General features: G+C 47.7%; 7 protein-coding genes across 7 annotated transcripts; 4 read left to right on the top strand and 3 right to left on the bottom strand.

The window, feature by feature from the left end:
* Positions 1 to 182: 182 nt before the first annotated feature.
* Positions 183 to 1,250, top strand: N7469_009146 (ribokinase; the record flags this gene model as incomplete). Its single annotated transcript, XM_056648064.1, has 1 exon — positions 183 to 1,250. The coding sequence occupies one exon, from the start codon at positions 183 to 185 to the stop codon at positions 1,248 to 1,250; it is 1,068 nt and encodes a 355-aa protein (XP_056497829.1).
* A 105-nt stretch (positions 1,251 to 1,355) lies between these two features.
* On the bottom strand, positions 1,356 to 3,297 carry N7469_009145 (Zn(II)2Cys6 transcription factor; the record flags this gene model as incomplete). The annotated part of the gene is made up of 4 exons (XM_056648063.1): positions 1,356 to 2,128; positions 2,193 to 2,967; positions 3,023 to 3,156; positions 3,219 to 3,297. The coding sequence occupies 4 exons, from the start codon at positions 3,295 to 3,297 to the stop codon at positions 1,356 to 1,358; spliced, it is 1,761 nt and encodes a 586-aa protein (XP_056497828.1).
* Positions 3,298 to 3,737: 440 nt separating this feature from the next.
* N7469_009144 (sugar porter family MFS transporter) lies at positions 3,738 to 5,549 on the bottom strand (the record flags this gene model as incomplete). The annotated part of the gene is made up of 3 exons (XM_056648062.1): positions 3,738 to 4,322; positions 4,387 to 5,368; positions 5,431 to 5,549. 3 exons carry the CDS (start codon positions 5,547 to 5,549, stop codon positions 3,738 to 3,740), a joined length of 1,686 nt encoding a protein of 561 aa, XP_056497827.1.
* Positions 5,550 to 6,375: 826 nt separating this feature from the next.
* Positions 6,376 to 7,672, top strand: N7469_009143 (uncharacterized protein; the record flags this gene model as incomplete). Its single annotated transcript, XM_056648061.1, has 4 exons — positions 6,376 to 6,565; positions 6,623 to 7,131; positions 7,183 to 7,429; positions 7,488 to 7,672. 4 exons carry the CDS (start codon positions 6,376 to 6,378, stop codon positions 7,670 to 7,672), a joined length of 1,131 nt encoding a protein of 376 aa, XP_056497826.1.
* Positions 7,673 to 7,861: 189 nt separating this feature from the next.
* N7469_009142 (putative C6 transcription factor) lies at positions 7,862 to 9,331 on the bottom strand (the record flags this gene model as incomplete). Its single annotated transcript, XM_056648060.1, has 1 exon — positions 7,862 to 9,331. The coding sequence occupies one exon, from the start codon at positions 9,329 to 9,331 to the stop codon at positions 7,862 to 7,864; it is 1,470 nt and encodes a 489-aa protein (XP_056497825.1).
* Positions 9,332 to 11,485: 2,154 nt separating this feature from the next.
* Positions 11,486 to 13,145, top strand: N7469_009141 (uncharacterized protein; the record flags this gene model as incomplete). The annotated part of the gene is made up of 3 exons (XM_056648059.1): positions 11,486 to 12,436; positions 12,499 to 12,624; positions 12,681 to 13,145. Coding segments are annotated over 3 exons (1,542 nt in total), but the record flags the coding sequence as incomplete, so codon positions are not given.
* A 419-nt stretch (positions 13,146 to 13,564) lies between these two features.
* N7469_009140 (peptidase family M28) lies at positions 13,565 to 15,174 on the top strand (the record flags this gene model as incomplete). Its single annotated transcript, XM_056648058.1, has 6 exons — positions 13,565 to 13,961; positions 14,013 to 14,179; positions 14,228 to 14,629; positions 14,686 to 14,828; positions 14,876 to 15,047; positions 15,100 to 15,174. 6 exons carry the CDS (start codon positions 13,565 to 13,567, stop codon positions 15,172 to 15,174), a joined length of 1,356 nt encoding a protein of 451 aa, XP_056497823.1.
* Between the last annotated feature and the right edge of the window lie 518 nt (positions 15,175 to 15,692).

Raw genomic sequence — 15,692 nt, 5'->3', positions numbered from 1 at the left:
AATAGGTATAGAAGAACCCGAGCCGAATTCAAATTTGAGATGAAATTTATTCTTCAACTCAAATTCTCAATTCTTACCCTCAGCTCCTCGACTGATTCGAATTTGCCTATTCCGATCACCAGTACAAGACCTATTCGGTAAAAATTCTCGGCGATATCTAAAATATGGGCATTAAAAACGAAATGACCACCGCGAAGACCTCCCAACCACATGTTTGCATCATAGGGTCTCTAAACATTGATTTCGTAACTTCGACTCCACGATGCCCCGGTCCCGGTGAAACTCTTACTGCTACCTCGTTGTCCGTCACAGCTGGCGGCAAAGGTGGAAACCAAGCAACAGCCTGCGGTCGTGCTTCTTTTGTTACCAAGGATACACAAGATGTTGCGGTGAGCATGATCGGTGCCGTCGGAGCTGATGATGTGTACTATTCAACTCTACTCAAGCCCGCTCTCGAAAAGTCCGGCGTCAACACAGCATCCATCGAAGAGTCTACCGAAGCGCAAACTGGATCAGCAAGTATTATCGTCGAAGAAGCCGTCGGCGGAGAAAATCGAATTCTTGTCGTCCCTGGCGCCAACCACTCTGGAATGATGAACGATGTTTCGCAAATCATTGATGCCGTGAAGCAACAACAAGTCAGACCCGAAGTGATTGTTCTGCAAGGCGAGATTCCGCGAAATACTACACTTGGTTTACTCGAATATTTCAATGGAGGAGTTTCGACCGAGAACCGCGCAAATGTGGTTTTCAATCCTGCTCCTGTATTTCCAAAGGGCATCCCGCTCTCAGCATTGAAAAATACATCCGTCCTTATCATGAACGAGACTGAGGCGGTTCAGATGTCGAGGTCAATTGCTGGATTGCCAGTCTCAGACTTTAGCCAGCCTACAGAGCTAGATAGCTTAAAGCCGGAGGAGCTTGCTCCAAGATTCCATGAGCTGGCTCATGTTCAGATTGTGCTGATCACACTGGGAGCTAAGGGCGTTTACTACTCCACGCGCACCGGTCGACAAGGCGCCGTTCCTGGAGTGAAGGTGTCGAAGGTCGTTGATACAACAGCTGCTGGCGATACTTTCGTTGGATATTTCTCGGCCTCTCTTGGTCGGTTCCTCGCAACAGGTGCCTCTTTGGACGCTTTTGATGACCAAATTGAGGCTGCGGTTGCTAGGGCGAATGCTGCTGCTGCTAAGTGTGTTCAGCGCAAAGGGGCCATGCAAAGTATCCCATTTGCATATGACATGGAATAGCCAATAAATTCAGAGGGCTATCGACGTAAGGGTGGCCATGATAAAATTTTGTACATAGTATTCAGAATAGCGCTCAATTGATTTCATGAAATAAACTAGAATATACTACATATCTTGATCTTCAGATTCATCATCATATCGTGCAGTACTCCATAGAGACTGAAGTGCTTCCTTTTCACGCTCAAGGTTGATCCCGATGGTACTGGTAATCTTCCCCAATATCTCAAGGAGAACGGTCTGCTGTGATTCATGCGTCATATCCCTAGCGACCAGGAGTAGACTCACAACTAGTATTGGGTCAAACTGTTCAGGGGAATCGTTGCTGGCGGCAATTCCAGCTATCGATTGGGCATGCCAGATGTGAGAAGTGAAGCAACGTGGACCAGGTAATGATTTCAGCAGCCGTGGTTTATGTGTCAAGAGTAAAAGCGATGTGATGTGATAAACTGTATTGGCAACCAGCGCCATAGGGGTTGTAAAGATGAGTATTGGAAAGCCCGTGTCGTGATCAGGATCCAGCTGATCTGCTTCTCCACCACGGACATCGACAATTTGCTGCGTATCCATCGGACGCTCGTTATACCATTTCTGACAATCGGACCAAAGGAATGTCCACTGTGACAGGAAGTGTGACTGCCGCAACGAAGGGAAACCTGCAAGTTCAGGCGATCCAGCAGCTTGTGGTGAAATCACATCTGGATCACCATATATCAAAGCTAGACTGTGTCCCAGTAGACACAGCGCATGGTTGTACACTCGGTGAACGGATGGTGTTTGAGGTGGATTTTCTGGAGTGCGAATAGCCGATCCATCACGATGAAGGAATGAGCGAAACGGAATTAGAGGTGACTTGGATGTCATTAGTGAAGATGCAAGGTCTATGAGATAGGAGCGGAGAGTCAGAGGTATTCGGGTGAAGCTCGATTTGTAAGAGGAACTTACCAAGGCGAAAATACAGCCAAAATAGTTCTTCTCCCATTCCATTCATCATAATATCCGGCACAACAAGACCACCAGCATCGAAATGATTTTCAATTACGTTTCTCCATTGTTGTACACCCGACGGTAAAATGGTTTGCAATAGGAGCAGGGCCTGCCCAGTCCGTCTCAACATTTCAGTCTCTGAGGCAAGACTCTCTTCGGCTTCCTTGCGAAATCGAACACTGCCATCGACATCCTCCATTTGCGATTGTTGACTGAGCAATTGCCTTTGACTAGCGGACAACGCGAGGATTGCTGCTTGGAGAGGTCGGTTCGATCTAGAGAGGAGTAGGGCCTGTACTCCAAATGCACAGAATGGATCTCCTACATCGATCCAAGGGCCAACAGAGTAACGAAAATGGCGCAGAAGATCGGTCTCGTAATTACTGATGACACTGATGGGCTTTCGTGATAAAAGTGAATAGTCTCTCGTCAGACGAAGATACTCCAGGCTTAATGGGTTATCGCCGAAATGACTACCAGGAAGACCGAGAGTAGTTCGCAAAGTTGAATGCTCTTGCGTGTCGTATATTGAATCATTATGTCCCAATATCTCATTCAGACCGACGGTCGTACGATTTCCGCTCTGATTCAGATATGGAGTCTCGTCAGTTGAGTTGAATATGCCTTGTGCAGTGAGTGAAATCTCTTGAGACTCCGTAGAATGTCTCGCTGGAACTTGCGACCTTGATTTGCTTTTCGCTACAGCGTGCGCAACGGGAGAATCATCAACAAACTATATCCAGTCGTCAGCCCAGTCAGTCAATACGATGATATTGTCATTTACATACGCTGATCGTGCTGTACACCTGTCTCCCACCCGGCGCATCCCCTGAACGTGGTGGTACAAATGCCAAGTCAGATCCATACTTGCAGCTGAATCCCTTGACTTCACAGTTAGCACATCGCGGCTTCTGCTCGTCGCCTGGTTTCCTAGTTAGCTCTTTGCCGGAGAAAAATACGACGATGTGAAGAACTATCACTCACATTTTCGTCGTCTCTTCCTGCATGTCAAACATCCAGTGCGAACTCTTTGCTTGGCTGCTGGAGTAGGTTTCCGGGGCATCTTGTCAGTATAGCATGCATGACCCCGGACTGTGAAGGAGGCCAAAAAAGCAGTCCAGAGGCTCCATCCTCCCCAAAAAAGTCCTCGCCGGAGCCCGCCGCGCAAAGTCGGGGCCCGTTGTGGGGCGATCAATCAGGTCATGCGGTTTGGACCGCGTTTTCATTATGTTTTTCATTCTTGCGTTCTGGTACTGTGGAGGCGGATTCGGACGCCACCCGGTATGGAACATCAAGATCGATCGATCTACTCTTAAGGCTGATGGATTTTGAAGTCCAAAGAGGTAGGCTCATGCGATTTAGATGAATGAAATCAATGACGTCGTAAGGTACATTAGGGAAATATTTAGTACTAGGAGAGTTCTGTATTTGCATTATTTTCCATCTCTTCCTAAACAAGACAAGATCCTACATTCTTCCCAACTATATCGATTCAAATTGTGTTTACAATGTCTCGATATACTGGGAACCCTCCTTCTTCTCTAAATCACGCCCAGTGGCGTCACCTAAACGCTCAATAAAGGCTGTAAGGCCAACGTCTCTCTGAGCTTCGCGGAGAAGTTCCGCGTCGCGTTCACCAGTATGACTGTTGAAAACGCGGTCCATCTCTTCCAGGGTAGCATTCTTGGTCTCCGGAAGGAACCAATATACCCAGAAGATACCCACTAGGAGGAAACCAGCAAAGAAGATGTATGTACCCCACTCCCAGGCCTCGAGCATGGGTGGCACGAAGAAAGCGATAGCAAAGTTGTTGATCCAGTTGCTAGAGGCACCGATTGAGGCACCCTTGGCACGGATCGAGAGAGGGAAAATCTCGGAGACCAGAGTCCAGGAGACTGGACCCCAGGTGGCTCCGAAGCCTGCGATATATAACCAGATGAGAGCAACGGCACTCCAGCCAGCAGCTACATGGCCGGGCCAGTCGTGCTGGAATTTCGCGACAATGATACCGACAGTGACCATACTGCAGAACATCAAAGCAGAGCCTCCTAGAAGCATGGGCTTGCGACCGAGTTTATCAATGACCAACTGTGAGCACATTAGCAATCCATTTTATTTGTGAGGAAATATACGAAATGAATTTCGGACTTACCATGCCGGGAATAGTGCTGATGAGGAAAACAACACCAGTGACTCCAGTAGCGAGAAGAGCGATAGTGCCACCAGTCAGACCGAGACTAACGAAAACATTGGATGCGTAGTAGATAATGGCATCGACACCGCTCCACTGTTGGAAGAACATAACCAACCAGGCAGTGCACACACGCTTAAGGTTATCCATTGAGCGAACGCAGTTGGCATATTGCGCAATTTGATTCATGAAGACGCTCTGGCGCTCACGATCAGCCAGTTTGGGCGATGATTTGGCGAAAGCGCGTTCCTCAAAGACCGCCTCAGCTTTGATCTCGAGATACTCAACCTGAACAAGTTCATGCTCGACAGGAAGTTTGCGCATCCAAGCCAAGGTAGCCTGAGCCTCCTCATCGCGGCCCTTCTTCACTAACCACCGAGGAGAGAAAGGCATGAACCAGATACCGCATGCCAGGCAAACGGCGGGAATACCTTGAATGATAGAGGGTAGACGCCATGCCAGATCAGTTTGGGTTTCTCCGGTACCGCCAATGTTGTTGCTACCGTATCCAACCCAGAAAGAAATCATGATACCGAGAATAGTGGCGAACTGGTAGAAAGAGACGAGCAGACCGCGCATTTCGGGAGCCGCAAGCTCAGCATTGTACAGTGGACCGACACCACTGAACAAACCGACACCCAAACCAGTGAAAAATCTTCCTGCATAGAGAAGAGATGGATTTCCAGCGGTAGCACCGATATAAAGATAACTGCCCAGGATAACCCAGCAGCAGGCGAAGAACATGGTGTATTTGCGGGAGTAAACCTCGCCCAAGATACCAGCAGCCAAGGAGCCCGCAATTCCACCCAATTGAAGAACGGAAGTCAACCATCCAGTTGCTGTAGATGATGCAACGACAGTAGGAAAATTCTCGGTAAACCGAGTCATGACTAGGGACTGGCCCAAGACACCTTGTTGATATCCATATTCAAAACCACCGAATCTGTATCTCATGGTTAGTTTTTCGGTAAATACTCATATCACACCAGCTAAAGGGAAACTCACGAAGCAAAGAAAGCAATAAATAACACCTTTGGATTAGCGAAGATTGACTCCCACATCGACTTCTTTGCGATTTGCACACGCGGTGCCGCCTCCACATCAACGGACGTTCGGTCCGCCATATTAAACAGAGTGAAAAATATCGGGCCGATCAAGGAACAACTAGAAGTTTGCTCTCGTATCAAAGGGAGGTCTCAACAGTGGAGAAGTTCGATCTACAAGAAACTGGGGAATCCATTTTATATATCTTTTTTTTCTGATTTGAAAATTAAACGTTTTGTCTCAAAAGTACGGGGCTGTCACCCGCACAAGAAAAAAAAAGTCAAACGCCTCTTACCCCGGTCTCGGGAGGCCGAATCGCGTGGATTTTCCCCGGAACACACAGAAAAAACGCGGAGGCAAAGACAGGTGCGGACAAGTGCGGAGGAGACGTCTAACCAGAAAGATGTGCTTTGTAGGCTCTGATATCCTAATTTGGCGAATGATTCGGGTTCGGGGTGGATCCACTCGGCTACAGAAGGGGGAAATCGGAGGCAGCCCGTGTCAGTTCCATGGACATTTGACCAACTAGCTTATTGAAATGCAGGAATCTTGATACCCTAAATTGTCTTAGTTCCTGATGGTCTGATGCTTCTACATGAGGTGGATATGGCCCTGAACTCTATCGCCGAATTAGGAAATCAGAGGCACAGGGTTGCTCGTCAAGTCAGTTCCATGCGGGGGTCGTGGAGAACGTGGAGATGGATTGAATATTGATTGACATCAGAAAACCCATCTCTCGGGAGATAATCGGGTCTGTCCGAAGGAGATCCTGGGGTAGGCAGCAAGAAATGTTTACATTGTAAGTATAAAAGATCCGGTGAGAGAACAAGGCCCAAGATGGATCTATACTAGAAAACTCTCTCCCGTTTTTGTTCGTGGAATTTCTTTCTTTTTGGCAGCATCATCATGCATTGGCCCACTTCGTTGCCGCTGCTTTGCAGCACTGTCCTGCCCCTAGTTACTGGCAGTTTCGCATTGCCGAAGGCACATGCGAAAAAGCACTATGCCATCATGGACAATGATTGGTACACGGCAGGTTTCGTGCCGTATTTAGTAGCCCTCGATGGAGATATCGATATTCTTGGCTTGGCGTCGGGTAAGTATCTATCTCTTTCTTTCAAAGCCTGCTTAACTAACTTATGATGTTGTCTAGATACTGCTAATTCCTGGCAGCCCCAGGGGGCATTGCATGCTGTTGCCACTCTCGAGGCTGGCAATCTCAGCTGTATTCCAGTTTACCCCGGTGCTACTTGGCCGCTGATCAATACTTCAGAGAGGTTCCAAGCTTGGGAGACCATTCATGGTAAGTTGCCGTGGGAGGGAGCATTTGCCCCGGAGAATAAGACTCTTGAGGCGCAAGGCAATGACCCCACATCCGGTAATCCAAACCGCATCGTGAAGGAGGCCTTCAAAGAAGGATTTCCCAAGGGCAAGCCAAACAACTCCACTTCAGCGGCCAATTTCATGGTGGAGATGGTGCACAAATATCCTGGACAAGTTTCGATCTACTCTGCTGGTGCTTTGACCAACATTGCTTTGGCCGTCCGTATGGACCCTCAGTTCGCCTCCCTGGCGAAGGATCTGGTGATCATGGGTGGATACGTTGATCTCAACATGCTGGAGGCTACTGGCAGTATCATGCTGGCTGACTACCAGTCCGATGTAAGTCTCCAAGTATCGCTTGAAAGGTTTCTTATTTTTAACACTTCTTAGATCAACCTTATGATCGACCCTGAGGCATCCAAGATCGCCTTGACTGCGGACTTCCCCGAGATCACCATTGCTGGAAACGTTGCGAACCAGGTCTTTCCCACGAAGGAATTTGTTGATGAAGTTGCTTCCGTGAAGAATCCCTATTCGGAGCTTTTCTCCAAGTACTACGACCTGTCTTTCCCCTTCTGGGATGAGACAGCTGCAGCTCTTATGGTCGATCCTGGCCTTGCCACTAACAAAACATCCGGTGAGTAAAGCTATTCTAAATTTTGTGTGAAGAAAGCAAATCTAACTTTTATTTCTAGTATACCTTGATGTTGACACTTCCTACGGAAGCCCTAACTATGGCAATATCCATGTTTATCAGAAGGCGCTCGCTCCAGGAGGTATCCGCCAGGTGAACTATGTTTTCGAGGTCGATGCGGATAAACTGAAGAAGCGTATCAAGCATGCTCTACAGTATCCCAAGACCTGCGCTGATCTTAAATAAACAAGGGGGCCACACTTATTATCCTTCTAAATGTCTGACGAGACCTGCGAAACTCGTTAACGGCGAATGAACATAGTACCATCAAGGACTTGAATTCCATGTAAATTACATATTGTGTTTTCGCAAATGAAATTAAAAAGATGTATATATTTAGTAACAGAATTTTCGTCTTCCATTCTTATGGTGCTATTAGATCGCCGACAGAATCTCACCTGGCTCGTATCCCCAAGCTCTTTCAAGATCCTTCAGCCTCCACAATGCACCCCATCCAGTAGTCTCTTCGACGATTTTGAACAATTTTGCCACCTCGACATGCTCGCTATGGTGACTCAGGAATTTCCCCGCAATGTAAAGTGGTTGAATAGCATTGATCAGGTTCCCACTATGTGGGTTCGTAAGCGAAATGCCGCACACTCTCCGTGCATGCCAAATTGCCGAATATTGTGGCTTGCCAGGGGGCAAAATCCTCTCGGGCGGTTTCATATCTAGCATCATGATGCAGGATGCATGATACAGTTGATTCCCGCTAATGGCAGCATAGTGTGCATATAGTATCTCGGGAAAAATCTGACCACCTCCAAGCCCTGTAGTTTTGATGGGTAACATGGCCGGTGGACGCTGTTCTAGCCAGTATTGAAGCTCGTCCCAGAGATAATCCCACTGCTCGATGAAGGATCTTGTGTCGTCTACCATTTCACCCAGTTCGAGGTACCTAATTTGCCGAGAGGCAAGGCCACAAGTTTTCGCACATAGGTATACTGCCCAGTTGGCGTGCATATCTGGTGATGAGCGGCTTTTTTGACAAAATAAGTCCCGGATCATGACTTCTCGTTCTTCAAGTGACGACGCCTCGGGCATGGCAGGTACCCATTTCTCGAGTGGGAGGACGGTACTCTCTGCGCCGTTCGAAATGATTGCTCCGCAGAGCTCCATTCGCGCGTAGCACCAGAAGACAGCCTGCAAATGGCCCCCTGATAGCCCATTTACGTTGAAAGAATCAAAAAGCGCGGCGCAGCCCTCAACATGTCGGCGCCAATCGCGTGGACTTACAGACATCAACTCCATCACAGCTAGAATACAAACAGTCACGAGTACATTCGGATCTTTCGCCTGTAGACATGGAGCAAGTAATCGAATAGACTCTTGGTATAGCTCGAGACTGTCATATGCCTTATCGAGACAAGCTTTTCGTTCATTTTGACGAGCAGAAAATGCTAGGATTGCATAGAAGAGTGTCGGTGATTTTTGCGCTAGAATGGGAATGTGAACGCCAAAATGGCGCGACTCGTCAAATTTGTCAAGGTACGGCGCACATTCAGTAATCCAATTCTTGAGGTAATAAATCAAGCGTATTTTGGGTATCGAAACCCTTGTGAAATCCAGACTTGGTCGTAAGGTTCGAGACCCAGCACCATCAAGAGGGGGTTCTGAAGGTACTGGAGATGCATATGTATTTGGTTCCAAACTCGAAACAGCTGAAAATAACACGCAACGCAGTTCTTCTTGTAATTCTAGGAAGCGCGGGTTGGCGGCATACTCGTCCGCACTTGAAAATGTTCCCGGCGACAGGAATGCTTCTTCCTCAAAGAGTGAGGCGGCGTTATTGAAATTATCGGATAAGCCCCCATCGGCGACAATTGGGGGAACTGGGTCGTCCATCATATTTTACCTGGACAGTGCTGAGAATCTGGGGTAAAAGGAAGGGTAAAATGTGTGGAGTGCTGGATTCTTAACGGGAGGCAAAATTACTTAGTCACGGAAACCGCCGCCAATAATCTTGTACTGTCATGAACACATTTTTAGAATCCATGGTTCGATTCAAATTAAAGATGTAAAGGGCTTCATCCAAAGCGAAGACGTAAATTGTTATAACTGTCTTCACCATTGATTTGACACTAGTAATTTCAGCGAGAGCGGGACTGCTGCTTCAATTCGTGCCCAACACCGGCAAGACAGATGTCAGGGTGAAGACTCCGGACCTTCTGAATCTTGAAATAATATGAGGGGCATGATACGAGACTAACATGATTCATATGTGGCTTGGTGTATAATGCTAGTCTAGGTACCTTGCCTTTTCGGCTAGATTGCACGAAGCTGATGACGAGGGTCTCATATTCTCGAATGCTGAAGCATCAAGATGAGCTCCAGGATCAAATTAAAAAACCTTCATGGAGCTTGAACGATCTCTTTGGAAAATGCCACTGCAAACGTCATGCAAAGATACTGGTACCAAATTATTTCAGGCCGTACCTGAGCTAGGATTGTTGATGGTATCAACATATAACACGCTTCAGGCAAATTCACAGCTACCGCAGATGACGAGAGTTAGCCTGGTTCTATAATTTTTCTATCGTTCTATGAGATACAATAAATAATATCAATTGCAATTCAGTGATACAGTGTACTATAATGTAGTATATCCTCGACTTCAGTATGAAAACAAGTGAATATACGCTTGTTCTTGAACCCCGAATGGACTAGGTACTATGAGTATTCTATGCCATGGGGAGTGACTTATGGGTTCTTTCGTGGTTAACTTGACTGGCAATTCAATCAACCTATGCAGGACTTAGAGAAATTCGACAAACATTCAGAATTCCCAAATGATACATTGCTACCATGAAAGTTGAAAGCAAACGAAAGGCCAACACGCCATACTTATTCGCCCCATTGTAGTCATTCATGCGGAGAAGTAGAAAAAAAAATTATGGGCCCTAATTTTTTACGGTCGCTAATCACGGTTGACCTCGATCGAACGGGCATCAGGCCACTGTCGACAATTTTAATTTACAGGGTCGATGAGATGAAAGAGGGATGTTAATGGCGTTGTCGGTGACATCCTGGTCCCTCTAATATCCCAATCTTTGCCGTCTTTTCGTGGAAAAGATTTACGTTGGGGGGTGACCCTTGGTCTAGCCTCACTCTCCAAGCCATCCCCAAGCGCTTGGCAACTATAATTTTCTGGGCCATACCCTCAATTCCGATGAAATTTACCTTCGTCGCTTAGATTTCCCCGTATCCCATCGTGACAGCAATCCCATTAAGTATACCAATACTATATCCGTGCAATATCATGTAACTTCTGGTAGTCCCTACTTGCGGTCTACCCTCTCCCGAGGCTGTCTCCATCAGAGCTTCAGCATGACCCATGACGCAACACCAAAGGAGGAATCCATTAGCAAGGAGTTAGGCGAGAGAAGCCGGGATTGGCCGACAGAATTTTCCCTGGGAAGCCATATCCCGACCGATGCGGGATGTCTGGGGCAAAATATTCACGGCAGCTGACCGAACAAGCCCCCGCTTGGAACCCGCCGACCCCAGTAAAATATCCGTTCGAAAAGCCTCAATGATGTACGTTTCTCTTAAACTATGTCATTTTCTCCGCATCTACAGATTGTCCAAGCTTTCCGGGGCAGTCTAAATCATCCCAAGAGAGCGTCCGGTGTGTGAATTGCACATGTCCTGAAATTCGATCCCCCTCGTTTCAACCCGATTCTCCACACCCCATACCGGACCGACTGGCCAATCATGTCCATTCCCCGGGAGCCCGTCCGCGTTTTCTCCGCTTCTCGGACACCCTTCTTGCCGAGAAAACTGGCCGTGGGGTGCACACATGTCCCGACGCCAAGGGGAATCTCCACTGTAACCCCCCGCGTCCTGCGATATTTTCGCGTGGGGGTCACCGGGGTTAGAACGCAAGAGGAATGGTGGGGTTGGGGTGTGAGTAGGAGAACCTGGTTTCTCATAAAAGGAACCAAAATCCCCTGGCGCGAAAATCTTTTTTTTCTCCGGTGTGCGTATCTGGGTTGCAAGAGATCATCTTCCACAATGGCGGACGGCATCGCAAGAAACAGCAATGACCATATTGAGGTCGAGGTCGAGAAGGAGAGGACTGAAAATCTCGAGCATGTGGTTCAACAACAGCAGAATGTTGTTCCTCATATCGATCCAGCTCGTCGAGTCGTTGTTGAGAAGAGTCTCAAACGCAAGCTTGATGCTCGGTGTTCTCTTTTCATTCTCATCTACATCATGAATTACCTTGACCGCAACAACATCTCGGCTGCCCGTTTAAAGGGCCTGCAAGAAGATCTCAGCCTCACCGATACCCAGTACTCCACCTGCCTGAGTATTCTGTACGTCGGATACATTCTGATGCAGGTTCCTTCCAACATGTTCATCAACCGCATTTCCCGCCCATCTATCTACATCGCCATCTCGATGACCCTTTGGGGTCTGATCTCTACTTGCTCCGGAAACGCTAAGAACTTTGGCCACATGGTTGCCATTCGTTTCCTGCTGGGTTTCGTCGAGGCTGCTTTCCTCCCCGGTGCTCTTCTTATTCTCTCCAAATGGTACACTCGCAAGGAGTTGACCACCCGGAATGCCCTCCTGTTCTGTGGTAACCTGATCTCGAATGCCTTCTCTTCCCTGGTTGCTGCTGGTGTTCTGTCCAACATGGACGGCGTTCTTGGCCACGCTGCCTGGCGCTGGCTTTTTTGGATCGAGGGAGCTATCACTATGACTATTGCTATCTCCTCCGCCTTCATCCTTCCTGACCTGCCCACCAATGCTCGTGGGTTCACCGAGGAGGAGCGTCTTGTTGCGCAGCTCCGTATCTTGGAGGACGTTGGCGAGGCTGATACTGACTCTGAGGAGCAAAGCCCCTTCACTGGTCTTATTATGACTCTGAAGGATTTCAAGATTTATATCATGATGTTGTCTTTCACTGCCTACGTTGTTGGTCTGTCTTTCAACGCTTTCTTCGTAAGTTTTAACATCACATACTCCTTCTGTCAATTACCATTACTAATTCTGGGAATTTATAGCCTACCCTCACCGGTACCCTTGGTTTCTCTGAAATCCCTACCCTACTCCTGAGTGCTCCCCCATGGGTCTTCTCTTGCATTTTCTCCGTCATCAATGCCTGGCACGCCGACAGAACCCAGGAAAAGGTCAGCTCTACTTTTTGTTTTATCTCTTTTCCTAGGCTATAACTAACAGCTTCCAGATCTGGCACATTTACGGTCCTATCCTGATGGGTCTCGTTGGATTTATCATCAGCATGTCGACTCTGAACGTTGCAGCTCGCTATGTCGCCCTCTTCCTACAGGCAGGCTCCTATGCTGGTTTCATTGTCTTCTACTCTTGGATCAGTTCATCATTCCCTCGTCCCCCAGCTAAGCGAGCTGTCGCCCTTGCCCTGATCAACGCCTTCAGTCAACTCGGTAATGTCGCCGGATCTTACGTCTGGGATCTGTCAGACAACGGCTACCGCAAGAGCTACGGCATTGTCACTGCCATGTTCGGAATTACCATTGTTGGTTTCTGGGCATTCCGCATGATCCTTGTCAACCTTAACAACAAGCTTGCCGAGGCAGAGGCATCTTCGAACGAGGATGACCAGGGCGGCGACTTCATTGTCAGCAATGATGAGTCGTTGTGCATGCGCAAGGGATTCAGATATCTGGTTTAGAGTGCTGGTACACTTCAATTGGGTATTATCACTCCCTTGTTTGGCGTACATGCATGTGTTTATGTAGTTATAACTTCGACAGTTGTGCTGTTGATAGCATCATATTCGGGCCAATGTCCGCACAATAACGTGAGATGAATTTATATCTTTTTTCCCCAAAAGAAATTGATATTTTACAACGCCTCTTTCTTCATTGAGTAGCGTGACTCAGAATGATCTATTGAGTAGTCCCACAAGTCAGTCACCAACGAAATTGATTGGACAATCAGCCAATATCACGATAACAGTTAAGCTAACCCTGCTGGGATGACTCCGCACCGCTCGCGTGCTTCAGCTGGTTGCCTACAACCATTGTAAAACAGCTTCGAAGCACTTGATTCTTGCACATGAAGATTTTTGAATATACGCTTTCGTGAATAATGCATAAATTTATCATAGTTTCTTTAATCGGCGCTGCTCACCTCGCAAATGCGTTCCCTGACGTTCAACGCGTCTTAGCGCCGATCCATCCACTTGCGGGCGCGGCACGCGAACATGGCGATCACAGTGTCCATGAGAGTATCCTGTCCGCTATTGAGAGCCATTCCGACCCTGTAAGCGCCTTGATTTCACTTCAAGGCCAAGATGATCGCCTGAAGACGGAGGCAGCACTGGCTGAGCCTCGTCTTCTACGGAAACTGGGCACAAACCAGGCAGAGTGGATGACCGAGGGAGATAAGATGAGGCTTCGGCGAGAAGGGATAAAGTTCATGGATATCACCGAACATGAGGACTTTTATACAGAACAAGTAAAGACTGAGGTGGCCGCGAAACCAAGTAGGTCTTCGTTTCGTGGGCTGCTACGCTAAAATTAACAACGCTTCGTAGATCTCCCCGATTTAGTCCACGAGAGGTTCATTCGGCCACTTTTCTCCCTTGTTGATACAGGCCGAATGTTCGACGTGCTCCAACACATGACTGGCTACTATAACCGCTATTTTGATGATATTCATGGCGAACTAAGTGCCGAATGGCTCCATGATCACATTTCCCAGGTATGCATTCGCCCATGAATCCACTCAGCCCCCAATCCCAAAAGATAGCAAATGTTGACCGACTACAAAAAGATCATTTCCAACGCTCCGCTTCATACTCACATCTCACTTGAATATTTTACTCATCCTTTTCGCCAATCGTCAATCATCGCTCGCTTCGAGCCCAAGGTCCGCAATTTCTCGCAACCTTTGACTATCCTTGGCGCGCATCAAGATTCAGCGAATTATCTCTTCCCACTTCTTCCTGCTCCAGGTGCAGATGATGACTGTTCGGGGACTGTCAGTATCCTTGAGGCGTTTCGAGTTCTGGCAGAGGCTGGGTTCGTTCCTAAGAATGGCCCGGTTGAGTTCCACTGGTATGCTGCTGAAGAAGGTGGTTTGCTCGGTAGCCAGGCTATTGCCAGATACAAGAAGGAACAGGGAGCGCGTATCGGTGCTATGATGGAGTTTGTAAGTGAGGAATTCCTAATTGCATATCAAGTGTAAAGCTAATGAAGAACATCAAGGACATGACGGCGTTCATTGCCGCGAACGCGGCGGAGACTATCGGATTTATTGCCACTGAGGCGGACGAAGTGCTCACAAACTGGACAGTTAACCTGAGCCGAAAGTACATTTCGATTCCGACTGAAGTATATGATCTTCCTGGGTATGTTTAGCCTCTCTCCAGGTTTGCGGATTCATCTGACCAAACAGGAATGCTGGCTCGGACTATATGTCCTATACACAGCTCAATTACCCAGCTTCTTTTGCCTCGGAAGGAAACCCTATTGCTGGCGGCAATTTCCCTGGTGAATATGATCCGTACATTCATGGAATTAACGATACCATGTGGGTCAACGATGAGACTGGATACTTCTCACTCGACGTAAGTCCCCCTTTATCTGTAATGGTAAATGTGTGCTGAAAGTATGGCATAGCACATGGCGAGATTCAGTGAATTAGCAATTGCATTCGCGGTGGAGCAAGCTGGTTGGAACAACAAGTGGAGGTAGACAGCTTCTTCCATAGGGCACGAATTCGGTGATAATCACCCGAATCGCGGGAATTCATGCCTTTACTGGCTTCTCTCATGGCCGCAGTGCAAGTGTCTGTTTCATAGTTTCAATTTCTACAAATAACACGTCGTGGCGCATTCCATGATCAGAATCATTGGTCAGTAATAGTAGCGGAATCCTTTCAAGATCGATCGACTTTGTTCTCACTCCTAAAATGGCCCGGGAACAAGGACTTTCAATGTATATGCCCACATACATGAGCAGGTGCTCCGAGTGTACGATAGTAAGAGTGTACATACGGTTTTGCTGGGTCGCACAAATATATCGAGATGTTTCCTGTAGATAATCGCAAGGCCAAGGTTATCTCTAGGCTCAGATTAGCAAAAAGCAAATGTGAGATGATTCTTTGCATCGGCCTGCCGTACTTGCCGTTAGCCCATGGTGGCAGATGGAGTGCACGACCACCGGCCGAAATCCCGAAATCCCGAAATCCCATCGATACCGACCCTCATGTC

Source organism: Penicillium citrinum (assembly GCF_028827155.1).
Source record: "Penicillium citrinum strain IBT 23319 chromosome Unknown utg000008l:1.0-2707905.0:1.0-2709502.0, whole genome shotgun sequence".
Taxonomy (NCBI): Eukaryota; Fungi; Ascomycota; class Eurotiomycetes; order Eurotiales; family Aspergillaceae; genus Penicillium; species Penicillium citrinum.
This window is presented reverse-complemented; position numbering and strand designations above follow the sequence as displayed.